We start from the raw sequence: 14,787 nt of genomic DNA, 5'->3' as shown, positions 1-14,787 counted from the left end.
ACTAAAGATACTTCTCCGTAGGATATAAACAGAGGCACACCCAACAGACAAGTAGCCAACATCACACATAGTGGGTATTTAACCCACCAGCTCACACATTTAAACAGAAACAAATACATCTCGAAAGGTGCAGCAAACGTGATAAAACCCCAAAAAGATGTGGTAAGGCTATAGAAACCACATACGTACCCAACTTCTTTCCTGCATCACTATATACAAACCCAAAAAACACTCCTACATTTATTTAGCCGCAGGTAGCCTTCCTTCGTTACCCCTGCTTATTGCTTCAGCACCTTCACTCCACTTCCGTCCATGACCTGCACTTACAGCTTTTACCTTTTCACAGCGTTCGCACCACGATCCTTGTCAAAACAACCAAGATGATATTGCCATTTGAAAAGTTTTCTGAACCATGAACACCACTATCCACTGTCAACACTATATCCACTGCGATTCAGCACAGTCCTAAGAAATTACCAGTGCTTACTCTCAACCATGCAAGGTGTCTCCAGCATAAAAAGCCTAACCATCCCGGGATCAGCCCCATGGCTCCACAGCCACCCAAATCACTTCCTGCAACTGCACCCCAAGCAGATTAGGGGTACCCCTTGAGCTCTCACTTCCATCATCTACCAAAGACACCTTCATCAGAGTCAACAGCAGACTTATACTGATATTCCCATTGACGAACTGCAGCCAGCATTGGAATCCCAACACCAGCCTTTCTTCCAATGGACACGCCATGAGAGGACTTTAATTCCTTTCTTTTAAAAACTAGCTTCTGCAGTGCCTGAGGTGCTTCCACACAACTCCAGCATATTCACACCCGTGACCTGAATATACTTACACCTACAAGGGCCTAAAGCTGATTCAAACAGAGAACAGGGGAACAAGATTTTTATCTAACCGGTCTCAGCTCGAAACTAGCACCTTCCTCAGACCTCAACTCATACTGCCAGCAAGATCCCTGCTCCAAATTCAACCACTCATACATCCACTCAACTCCACAGCCATCCTCTGTACAGCATGTAGGTTCACCAATAAACTAACCCCCTTCGTTTCTCTATTCCGCCACCAACCAACAAACTTTAAACATTCCACAACAGCACAGATGTAATCCGCATGACTTGAAATCCTCTTATCCTTGTTAATGCATTAACAGAATTTGCGATTCAGGCAACTGTGTCTACCCCCATCCTTGTTTGTAGTTTCCTCGACAATAATGTTTTCGTCCTCCATCTCCATCACATGAATATGCAATTTCTTACAAACCAAACTATGTTCCATGGAGTAAGGCTCATCACAAAAATAACATAGTATTTTCACTCTCCTTTTAGACATGTATGCAGGTGTAAGATTTCTCTAGGATTTTGGCTTGATAGAGAAAATTGGTTGAAATCTCGTTGGACATGTCGGTGTAGGACTCAATACTCCTCTTTTTCTCTTGTTAGAATTAAATACAAGGTTAGCATCTCCATACATCCTTGCAAGGGAAAACACGACTCACAGTTGTAGGCTGAAACATTTTGACCATCATCTGTACATCTTTCTTGAGGCCTCCAATAAAACAACTTAAAACATAGACATCTAAAATATTCAATCTTGTAATAATTTAATTAAATTCTTCATGATAGTCATTAACTAAATGCCTTTGTCTTAATCTCATTAACTCTACCATAGGGTCATCACATATATTTCCAAAACGCTCAATCAGTCTTTTAGTAAAATCAGACCACGATAATATAGATGAATAGGGAAAAAAATTTGTTAGAGTTGTGTGCCACTTCAAAGCTTTACCCTCTACCATAAGGTATGTTATTGCTTTTTTTCTATTGTTTCTCAAATACAAAATATCTTATTTATATAAATATTAAATTTTTTACTTTTCTCTTTCATTTAAAGTTATTTTTAAAATGTTTAATTCAAAAATATCTAAAATTGTGTAATTTAAAACTTAAAAATATATATTAAATTACTAAACAATTTGGAGGTTAATTTTACTTTTAGACTATATAATTTAGAAAAGAAAAATATTTCTACAATGTGTAATTTCTAATAGATTTTTAGATTTAAAATAAACTTTTAAATTATATAATTTAGAAGTATTTTATACATTGTTCAATCCTAAAATAAACTAGGAGACGATTTTATCTTTTTTTTACATCCTATAAAAATACATGAGTAAATAGGGTGTAAAACAAAATAGCTCTAATACTTAAATAAAAAATCGTTTATTGTACAAGCACTAGTACAAAAAACTTCATTAACGACTCCCTTTAAAGACGGTTAGAAAAGAACCATTGTAATAAGCGAGGCGGTGGCAGTTCCGTAAATATATTGAATTTTTTTTGGCTTTTTAACGACAGTTATAGCTTGAACCGTCGTTAAATGTGGATGAGGAGGTTTTAACGACGGTTCCCTACTGAACCGTCGTTAAAAGTAGGTTTTTTCGCTAGGGTTTAGGGTTTAGGGTTTAGGGTTCTCCCAGAACCGTCGTTAAAAGTGAGTTGCTTTTTTAATTTTTCCCTTACCAGCGCGCCTTCCCTCTCTTCATTTTCACATTCCAGTTTCCCTCTTTCTCTCATTCTCACCCGCACCCAGTACCTTCACGCCATCGCCAGTGTCGCCGCTCCACCGCCCGCGCGACCTAGCTCTCCACCCTAGACCTCGCGCTCACACCGACAACCACCGCGCCGCCCCTGCTACTCGCGCGCCCCTACTACTCGCGCGCCCCTGTGCGCTCCGTGCCGGCCCAGCTCCCCGCGCCGCCCCAGCTCCCCACGCCGCCCTAGACTCGCGTGCGTCCTAGCCTCGCGCGTGCCCTGCCGCGATTAGCACTCACCCGCGCCGCCTAGCCTCGCACGCGCCTTGCTTTGCCGCGACTAGAGCTCACCCGCGGCCCCCTGTGACCAGCGTGGCCTCACGCTGCCACAACCCTGCAACCAGCGCCGCCCCACTCAACACCAGCGCCATCTTGCTCTACCCCTACGACCAGTGTTTATATTTTGAGGTTAGTATATGTTTATTTATTATTTAATTATGTATTAAATTTTGATTTATTATATTTTGAGAGTGTTTGTTCTGATTTAGATATTGATTTTATATATTGAATGTACTAAGTCTGAGTCCGAGGGTGTCCGACCTTCGGCAATCTGAATTTAGTTTTTCATGATTAGATATTGATTGCATATATTGAACGAATTTATTCTGAGTCCAGAGGTGTCCGACCTTCGGCAGTTTTGATTTAATTTTCAATGATTATATATTGTTTTGACATATTGAACGCATTGGTTCTGAGTCCGGAGGTGTCCGACCTTCGGCATTTTTGTTTTATTTTTTCATGATTACATATTGAAAGTATTGGTTCTTAGTTTAACAGTTCTATGGATCGGAGTTGGATTAATACATCACGAATAAGTGATACTTACGAAAAAGGGGTGGAAGAGTTCATACAATTCGCAGAACATAATGTCGTTAGTTATAATAATGGAGTAAGGATAAGGTGCCCTTGTATCAATTGTTTAAATGGAAGGATATTGACTGTTTCTGAAATTAGAGAACATCTTTTGTGTGATGGATTTTTGAAAAGTTATACGACATGGACGTGGCATGGTGAATTGTTAGACTTGCCAAGTGTGCACGGAGGTTCGGAGGAAGTTCATTTCTCAATGGATGATAGATTAGAAGACATGATTCGTGACGTGGGAGCAGAATCATTTGCTAATGTAGTTTTTGAAAATATGTCTAATGATGCAGAGACTCCTTTGTATCCTGGTTCAACTAACTTCACACGATTATCAGCAGTGTTAAGGTTGATGAATTTGAAGGCAATGAATGGATGGACCGACAAAAGTTTTACAGAATTGCTTCAATTGCTTAAGGACATGCTTCCAGAAGGAAATACCTTGCCCAATCGAAATTATGAGGCGAAAAAAATACTTTGTCCAATGGGTATGGAGTATAGAAAAATACATTCATGTCCTAACGATTGTATTTTATACAGAAATGAGTATGAAGATTTAAGAAGATGTCCCAGGTGTGGTTTGTCACGCTATAAGGTTAAGGTTGGTCAGAATGATGAAATTGATGAATTGACAAAGGAAGGTCCTCCTGCTAAGGTTGTTTGGTATCTTCCGATAATTCCAAGGCTTAAGCGTTTGTTTGCAAATGCAGATGACGCTAAAAACCTTAGGTGGCATGCAGATAATAGAAAATGTGATGGATTACTTCGTCATCCTGCTGATTCTTTGCAGTGGAAGAATATTGATAAAGAATTTCCTGAATTTGGAAAAGAATCAAGAAACTTAAGACTTGGATTGGCAACTGATGGAATGAATCCCTTTGGAAATTTAAGTAGTAATCATAGTTCATGGCCCATTTTGTTAGTGATTTACAACTTACCTCCTGCGTTGTGTATGAAGCGCAAATACATGATGTTATCTATGATGATCTCTGGTCCAAAACAACCTGGAAATGACATAGATGTTTATCTTAATCCATTGATTGAAGATTTGAAATTATTGTGGAATGAAGGGGTTGATGTGTTTGACGCGTTTAAAAATGAATCTTTCCGATTGCATGCGATGTTGTTTTGTACTATCAATGACTTCCCTGCATATGGGAACTTGTCAGGTTATAGTGTGAAAGGCCATAGAGCATGTCCAATATGTCAAGACAAGACATCTTATGAGCAGTTGAAACATGGAAGAAAAACCGTGTATCTTGGGCATCGTAGATTTCTAAAGAAATATCATCCGTATCGTCGATTGAAAAAAGCTTTTAACGGATACCAAGAACATGACATTTGTCCCACTCCCTTAAGTGGTGTTGAAATTTATGAAAAAATCAAAAATGTTAATGTGACTTTTGGAAAAATGAAGAAGAAGCAAACGGTGAGTGAAATATGGAAGAAGAGATCAATCTTTTTTGATCTTCCGTATTGGTGTAAGTTGGATGTTAGACACTGTCTAGATGTAATGCACGTAGAGAAGAATGTGTGTGACAGTCTAATAGGAACACTTCTGAACATTAAAGGCAAAACAAAGGATGGTGTGAATGCACGTCTGGATTTGATTGAAATGAATATACGAGAGGAATTGGCACCGAGAGAAGTTGGTAAACGTACATACTTGCCTGCAGCGTGTTACACTTTGTCAAAGAAAGAGAAAACAAGTTTTTGTGAATGTCTTAAAGGTGTTAAGGTACCACAAGGCTACTCTTCAAATGTGAAGAGTCTTGTATCTATGAATGATTTGAAACTAATTGGTTTAAAGTCACATGATTGTCACGTTCTGATGCAACAATTATTACCAGTGGCTATTCGTGGAATCTTGCCCAAAAATGTTAGGCATACAATCACTCGACTATGTTCATTTTTCAATTCCATATGTAGTAAAGAGATTGACTCTCAGAAGTTGGATGAACTTGAAGAAGAAATAATTGTTATCTTGTGTCAACTCGAGATGTTTTTTCCTCCATCTTTTTTTGATATTATGGTACACTTGGTTGTTCATCTTGTAAGAGAAATCAGATTGTGTGGGCCAGTTTATATGCGATGGATGTATCCAGTTGAACGATACATGAAGATTTTGAAGGGATATGTGAAGAATCAATGTCGTCCAGAAGCTTCCATTATTGAAAGATACATTTCAGAAGAATCTATTGAGTTTTGTTCCGAGTACATGTCAAAAGCCAAATGTATAGGAGTTCCTGAAAAAGCTTGGCACTCTCGTAGATTCATAAGTAAATCTTCAAGAGGTGTACATGTCATAAGCAAATCTAAAGAAGAGGTTCTGCAAGCACACTTGTATATCTTGAATAACACTGATGAGGTGTTACCATACTTAGATACACACAAAGACATTGTCAAATATAAAAATCCAAGACAATCAGAAAAATGGGTGTTAATTGAGCATAACAAAACTTTCATGTCATGGTTTAAGCAACAAATAATGAATGATCCATCAGCATCTGAAACATTAACATGGCTTGCAAACGGTCTCAAATTTGATGTTTTATGTTGTTCTGGCTATGAAGTAAATGGTTGTTTGTTTTACACAAAGTCTCGAGATGATAGGAGTACAGTGCAAAATAGCGGAGTCACCTTGGAGGCAGAGTCTATGCAGTTTTCAACTGCAAAGGATCAAAATCCTGTTGTGGGATCAATGCCTTATTATGGTGTCATAGTAGAGATTTGGGAAGTTAATTATACCAAGTTTACTGTACCTATTTTCAAATGCAAGTGGGTTGACAATAAGACTGGTGTCAAAGTTGATGAATCAGGAATGACTTTGGTTGACTTTCGAAAGATAGGTTATCATGACGAACCATTTATAATGGCACATCAAGCTTCCCAAGTTTTCTATATCCAAGATCCTACGTCTGACCACTGGTCTGTTGTGCTACATGGAAAAAAACAACATAATGACCCAAAAGATACAAACAATGACATTTGTGAGATTGAATCACTTACAAGAACGACCATCAATAAAGAGTACGAGGATGTTGCTGATGTTGTACATGCAACTCGAAATGATCATGATGAAGGAATATATATTTGTATGTACATGTGATTCATGTTTAGTTTTACAATATATTTCATTTTTATTATATTTCATATTCTTGATGCTTATTATATTTTTTTGATAACAGGAACATGGCAGATGATAAAGTTTCCCATTCAAAAACTGGTAGAGGACCTACAAGATTGAAGAATATGTTTAAGAAGATTAGTAAAGATGACAAAATACCTTTGTCTATTGATATCCACACTGGTGTGCCCACTGGGCAACATGCAAAGAAATATAGGAGTTATCTCGGAGTACTTTCTCGTGAAAGGATCTCTATCTTAACTCAGTCTTGGGATCACGTGACTGACCACGAGAAAAACATGATTTGGCAAGATATTCTGGTATGTAACTGTTTTTACTTTGCTAAATCTAAAGTTCTTTTATACTTTGTTTTTGTTTATGAACTAATTCTTTCAAACAATGTAGACACATTACAACATCCCGAATGTGGAAACCTTGAAAGCGAAGGTTCTTTCAGATGTGGGTGTCAAGTTTCGTCAGTTTAAATCAAAATTGACAACAGATTATATATATGGGAAAAGGAAAGAAGAAAATCCTTGTGCAAAATATGCATCCATTGATGAAGAAACTTGGCAGCAGTTTGTCAATATTCGACAAACTGAAAAATGGCAGGTTAGTATCACTTTTATATTTGAATATAGTTTATATTAACGTATTACTAAATTTTGAGTGTTATGATAGGAGGTTCGAAACAAAGCAAAAGCCAATCAGGCACATAGTGATACCCCACACCTATTGTCTCGTGGTGGTTATAAGTTGCTAGAGCAGAGGATGCTTGAAGAAAAGATTAAAGCACGTTCTACTTCCATTGAGGAAATGAATAGTGTAGATTCTTTAAGACCTCCATCCCCACCACTCCGACATGAGATGTGGAAGGGTGCCCGTATAAACACATTAGGGACATGGAGTTCTAAGTCTACAGAAGAAACAGTTGAACGCATTGTAAGTTTGACAATTTCTTTTCAATGTGTTATTTTAAATTCTATGTGTTATTTTAAATTCAATGTGTTGAAGTTTGTCAATTTCTTTTCATTTGTTTTAGGATTCTCTTAATGAGCAATCAACACAGGGGACTTTTAAACCATGTGGTCGCAATGATATTCTTAATGTTGCTCTCGGACGACCTGAACACCCTGGACGTGTTCGTGTAGCTGGATATGGGGTTGGGATTCGGTCATACTTTGGACCTCCATCACACAGCAAGGAACAATTGTCCAATGAACCTAGCCAAGAGTATTTACTACAACTACGTGAGCAGTTAAAGGCTGAGGTAACTCAAGAGCTTAAAGAAAGCTTCATGGAGGAGTTTAGTGCGCGAATGGAAATGGAGTTCAAAAAGCGGTTGGAGGGTTTAGGACACTCACAGCAACCACCTACTATGGTAGAAGATGAACCACCTCCGCCTCCTATTAAGAAAGTCAGCACTAAAGGGAGTTGTTCGGCAGTTGATCTATCAGGGGATGACTTTGGCTCAACTAGCCAATGCGAATTATATGTTGAGTGTAATTCCTCAACCCGATTCGTTGCCTTGGGTAAGTGTTATGAAGGGGTCACAATGTTACACAATGTGCCTCTTTCTTCTAATTTGATGAAGGTCACGGTGGAGAAGGTCCTTTATGGTGATCTTGCAGTTCCTGTGCCGACATCAGAGGTGACAATTGTGGCAGAGGCATTACATACTTTCGTTGCCTGGCCTAGACATCTCGTCAGACCTATAGACTCTATGGTATATATTTGCACTAATACTAATACAATTATGATATATTACATTCTAACTAATTTAAGTATTTTTTGTTTTGATGAGTAGCAGGAACCTAAGACAAATTTGCCTCTGGGAAAGAAGAAAATAGTCTCCATTGATGATCCTCTGGCGGCATTGGTGGAAGTTGCTACAGCTTTAGATACAACCGTCTTAGAGGTTCCATGGGATGCCAATGTTTTTGGAAGGCATAGTAATCTACTGTTGTACGTTCACATGTCTGATTTGTTGGACCTTGCATCCGGAGATCAAGAGATTAACATAATAGTTCTGCAATTATGGATGATGTAAGTTCAAATTTTAAATTCTTTATACTTTTGATTTATTAAATATACTAGTACTAACTTATTGAAATTTAGGTATCTTTCTGGATTATGTTTTGATGAGGGGAAACATAATATATATGGGTTTTTAGACCCTCAAATCACTCAATCAATTGGAAACAAGAAGTCGGAAACACAAACATACATCACCACTGCCTTAAAGAATGGTGGAAAACACATTTATTTTGCTCCGTACATCCATGAGTAAGTTCTTAATTATTAAATAAGTTTTAATAAATTATTGAAATAAGAGAAACTAATTAACTGATTTGTTATACAGGCGTCATTGGCAACTATTGATCATATCTGTTCAAGATCATACCGCTGCATGGTTTTGCTCCTTGCATAAAAAACCTCCTGCCTATTTTAAAAACATTATAGATAGGTACGACAGTTTCATTTAACATTTATTATTACTTATATATTATATAATGTTATGTATTCTAACATGAAATCTTATTATTTTAGTGCTTACTCTGGATATAATATGTTGTGTGGGAGGAGAACTTCAAACGCACAAAAACTCACTTGGATGTACCTTAAGGTATTTAAAGTATATTTGTTCACTTAATTTAATGTGTTTCACTCATTCATTTAATACATTTATTTTCACATGCAGTCCAACAGGCAACCTCAAAATTATGAGTGCGGTTATTATGTTATGCAGTGGATGTTGACTATTTTGCAAGCTGAAATTATGAAAGGTTGGGATAAGGTAATACCTCAATACAATAAACACTTTAAAATTTGAGATTTATTAATCATGCACTAATTCAAAATATTTCAAATGTCACAGTTGTTCAACGACCAACACCCGCTAGATTTAGAAGCATTGGAGTATGTGAGAACAACATGGTCAAAGTATTTTGTAACCATGTATAACACTCTAGTATAGATAAATCATTACAATGACAAATTTTTTCATATATTACCAAACTTTTTTGTATTATGTTATAATTTGTTGTATGTAATTTTTATATTTAAATTATGATTTGAAATGTTTTTATTTTCTGGAATTGAAAACTTTATGCAGGCTATTTGAGATTTTTTAAAAAATAAAATTTTTTATTTTTTTTTTAAACAGTACATATAACGACGGTTCCACTTGGAACCGTCTTTAAAAGGGACACTTATACGTCTTTGAAAGTCACGGTAATTTTTTTTTTTGAAAAATAGAAACCACTTTTAACGACGGTTTTCACAACCGTCGTTATAAGTCCATATCTTTTAACGACGGTTCCCAGAACCGTCGTTAAAAATTCATATCTTTTAACGACGCCTGTAATAACGACGGTTCTGGAACCGTCTTTAAATGTCGATTTTAACCGTCGTTAATTTACCTTTTTGTACTAGTGAAGGAACCAATTGACAAAAAGAGAAGGAAGTTTCTCTTTGCACCATATATTTTTTATATGCACTCAACATAAATTTTTAAATCCAAAATTGTCCTTGTGTTGTTTTGAAAAAGACCTACAGAGAAGTGCTTGGTGTGCATTTTGAACGAAGTTGATGGTGGTGTAGTGAGTTGCTATGGTGGTGAAGGGAAGTTTTCATACTTAGTTGCAGTGCAAATTGTTCTAAGGTAAGAAACCAACCTCCATGTTCGTTTTTCGGTTTTTTTTAGCTGAAATGTTACTGGATCTCGATATCCGGAAGCCTGTAGTATGGTTACAGATGCAAGAATCCAGAATTCATTGTCGCGGCTTCTGGATATAGAAATCTAGAAAGTGATTTTTATTTCTCATTTAAGCTTCTGAATGGACATATCCAAAAGTGAGCTATGAGTTTTGTATATTCATATCCAAAAGTGTATATGAGCTATGAGTTCCGAATATCCATATCTAAAAGTATTTTCTGAATTCTGGATTTTCATAATGATTTGATTAAGCTTAGGGATATTAATATTTGGAAGGCAAAGATTTCTCATTAAGGTACAAAAGACTTTTTAGATAATGTTGTTGGATGCATGTAAAAATAGTATGGTGCAGGAAGAATCAGCCGAAAGAGAAACCTGAGAAATCCAATTATGTTGGGGCCATCACGCATTCTAATGGGCCTTTACTAAAACTCTAGCAGGAATTAATAAAGGCTTCTTCTTCCTGCACCCCTACGTTTTTCTTCCTGCACCCCCACAATTTTCTAAATCTCGAAACTGGCCATAACTTTTATTCGAAAAAGGGCACCGTGGTTACTGAAAATTGAGATCTGGGAGTGTGTTACGGATTCATCAATTCGAAACTGAATCATTTTTTTTTTCTGGATGAGGTGTTTCAAAAGCAAATTTTGCATATATTATTGTTTTCCGAATTGCTGAATCTGAAAGCCTAATTTTGTTACGAATTGATGGATCCAAAATGCTTTTTTTTTAATTATGGATTTCTGAATCCAGAATGCATACTTCTGTTACAGATTGGTGAATTCGTAATGTTTTTTTTTAATGATGAATTTTTGAATGTGAAATGCATATTTTGAATTATGGATTGGTGGATCCAAAATTTAACTGGAAGTGCGAATCTGAAAATTTTCTGGATTTCATAATCCAGAATGCAAAAAATAAATACAGTTCAAGTGCATTTTAGGGTTTTTAAATAATAGTAGAGACAGTTTAGTCTTTGCATAAACAATGTGGGGGTGCAGGAAGAAAAATGTGGGAGTGTAGGAAGAAACTGCCATTAATAAAATAGAAAATTTGTATTGAGTAGATATTGGAGTGTAAGCTTGTTATGCCCAACCTAATATGTGAATTCGCATAATCTAACTCCACTTAATTATATTTCTTGTGTTGGATAGGTGTATGAATTCAAATCAAGTAAACCCCGTCCAACCCGATTATAAAAAGACTATTTGTTTAACAATTTCATTATAAAAATAATTTTATAATTTATCAAATAAGTATTTTTTTATATGTTATCCGATAATTGTTAAAAAAATATTAGATATGTATTTTAAAATATTTGTTTTCATAATAACTAATTATTTTATTTTTAAATTATGATCAAGTTCAACGTTTTATATACAATTTTATTAATATTAATGTTTTTATAAATCATTTAATTTATTAAAATATTATTGATATTTACTTTATTTTAAATATTAAATTTTATTTTATTAAAATATTAAATTTTATTTTATTAAAATATTAAATTTTATTTTATTAAAATATTAAATTTTATTTTATTAAAATATTAAATTTTATTTTATTAAAATATTAAATTTTATTTTATTAAAATATTAAATTTTATTTTATTAAAATATTAAATTTTATTTTATTTTATTTTATTTTATTGTCCAAAAAATAATATTAATGACTATAATCAAATAATTAAATTCAAAATAAAAAGGTAAAATATTGAACAAGTGGTGTGTGAGTCCACCAAGTTATCCTTTAATGAAGTAAGTTACTAATTTCAACTTCTTGACGGACCCATTTCAATTTTGAGGGATGGTTAGATCACTAACCTGTTTTGGCAGTGGTGGGTTGGAGTTAGGTGAACACACCTTACACTTTAATCCTTATTACATCTAATCAAATTTCTTTTGCTTAAAATCAAAATAGGAAAGAAATAGGATTTAGTGTGTAATTGACTAGTACAATAGAAACTAGTAAGAGACAAAGTGGAAAGATTTCTTAAAAATCATATGATTGGATTGATTAGTAGTAGATAAAATATAAAGAAAAATATTATTAATTTAGATTTAGAAAAGACATAGTAAAATACTTTTTAAATAGGCAAGGGTCACAATACATATTCTCCAATCTCTTACATCCAATATAATTTTAGTAAAATTAAACTATCATTTATCATTGTTTTTCAATCTGTTTATCTTCATATTCCTAACTAAACTTGTATAATCTAAAGAAATTGAAAAAGATATTAAATTTTTGAGTGAAAGTTGAGTTTTCACATTTACATTGATAATTTTATATTCGTATATGGTGAGAGTGTGATGTCGATCTACCCATTAGTTTTAGAAGATGCAGTAATGTGAATGAGAGAAGACACTTAAGAAATATGAGCCCCAATCATTGTCTAAGCGTAGGTACAATGAGCCTAGCCATAATATTGAGATAGAGCAAACCAGATATGTGATTCATGAAGCAATGTTTTTGTCCCATTATAAAAGATATGGTTCTACTCGCATATAAATGTGGATGCAAAGTAACCCACTACCCAGTTTTTTTTTTAAACACTGCCATTCCTTTTTATATTATCAAAATGGATAAATTTTTTAAAAAATTAAATTTAAATAAATCATGTTTTGAAGCACTTTTAAATTCAAATTGAAAAAATTTAGGATTTCAACCATGAATTTCACTCAAACCGTTCGCATTGCATTAAAATGGTGTTTCTAAAGACATTTTTTTCTTTTTAATAAAATTGTGTTTTTCCATTTTTTATTTTTATTTTTTAAATTGTGTTTCCAAATACGATTTTAGTTTATTTTTTAATTTCTTTTGCTTCGTAACACTTTTTTGTTTTTTTTAAACCACACTTTTTTTTCTTAATTTTGACATACTTGAACATAATAGTGACGGAAAGAAACTAGAAGTGATAATGGATGGTTATAACAACTTTAGCGTCTTTTTTTTATAAAAACATTCATGTTAGGTATCATTATGTAACTTGATATCTTAGGTAAGCCGACACGTCAAGTAACAACAATCATCTATCATTACATGAAAAAAGTATTATTAAAAAAAGAAAAAAGAAATAAAATATAAAAAAAAATATGGGGAGACTAGACCAAAACTCATATGTTAACAAAAATGATACATATGTAGACTATACATATTCATGAGGAATTCTAAGAATAGACTAGATGGAAGTCTATTATACCAATGAAATGGTTCTCTATGAATAAATCTCAAATTAACCAACTTACCAGCACACGCATTCCCTTCACGAAAAATATGAGTAATTCTAAATATGATTTTCCCACAGTAATTAAGACAAGTATTCTATCTATTACGAAGCATCCACAGAACATTAGTCCTAGCAATACACGCATCACAAACCAAGACATAATCTCATTCTAGCCATAGTAAGCCCCATCTTTTGATTTTCCTCCATAGCATGTATAACTCCATAAAACTTAGCAATCATAGCAGTCTAAACTTAAAGAAACGCAGAGAAATCACCAATAAACTCTTCTGCATTCCCATGAGAAATACCTCTACAAGAAGCAAGATTAGGAGACTGAAATAATTGAGGTTATAATCATAAGCATAATGATCATCACTTTCCTTCCATCTTGTCACCAATCCACCGAAAAAATAGTTGGCCTCGAAGGGATGCATAAAATGCAACACCATTGATAAAAGTAGCAAAGAGCAAAGTTTATCATGGGCTTTAGTGTAATATTTACTATCAATCAATTTTAGGTCCTACATCAATTTATAATATACAAATAAGTTGGAAGAATTCTCCTCTTATAAGTTGGTTTTATAAGAATGAAATAGACTTAAACTCATTTTTAATATACTATCAGAGTCTATCCTAGTGAGGTTGAGTAGATTTATTGTGTCATTCGTTATTAGATCGTTATCGGACTACTCACAAATATCTAGTTTCATGCACGAAATGTACATGTTTCGACATAAAAAAAATGTGTTAAAGATCTTACATAAACTAAAAATAAAACTAATTTATACTATATAAATGAAGATAATTCTCATTTTATAATCAATTTTATCAGGAGGAAAACTTGAATTCAATTCTTAATATATAAAAATAATAAAAATAAATTATAGAAGAAAACTCATTCAAACAATAAAAAATAAAAAATGTTACGATTGTATCTAGGAAGCATTGAACGCATTTCTCGCCATATTGGTCTCTCTCACAAAAAAAAAACTATCTTATCATTCTTAATTATTAAATAAAGAGCTTTTCATGACTTCTTCACTAAAAAAAATAAAAAAAATAGTACGTTTAAAGAATAGTTTTTAAAGACTTCTTCACTTTAAAATTATATTTTCAAACAAAATTTATTCAAATCCAAAATATTTAAAACATTACTTGTTTTAATAATAATAATAATAATAAAAGAATAACATCATTTTCATAAAAGGATAACTACAGTCACAAAGAAATTATTGGAATATTTATATTAC

The 14,787-nt window shown here is 33.9% G+C and overlaps 1 protein-coding gene across 1 annotated transcript; it reads left to right on the top strand.

Moving 5' to 3' along the window:
* The first annotated feature begins 3,383 nt into the window (after nt 1-3,383).
* LOC137829116 (uncharacterized) lies at nt 3,384-8,640 on the top strand. The gene is made up of 5 exons (XM_090304796.1): nt 3,384-6,551; nt 6,996-7,049; nt 7,272-7,532; nt 7,651-8,316; nt 8,548-8,640. The coding sequence occupies exons 1-5, from the start codon at nt 3,384-3,386 to the stop codon at nt 8,638-8,640; spliced, it is 4,242 nt and encodes a 1,413-aa protein (XP_090160922.1).
* The last annotated feature ends 6,147 nt before the right edge of the window (nt 8,641-14,787 follow it).

This window comes from Phaseolus vulgaris, chromosome 7, assembly GCF_051622355.1.
Source record: "Phaseolus vulgaris cultivar YP4 chromosome 7, ASM5162235v1, whole genome shotgun sequence".
NCBI lineage: Eukaryota > Viridiplantae > Streptophyta > Magnoliopsida > Fabales > Fabaceae > Phaseolus > Phaseolus vulgaris.
Note: the sequence above shows the minus strand (reverse complement) of the source record. Positions and strands in the feature narration are given on the sequence as shown.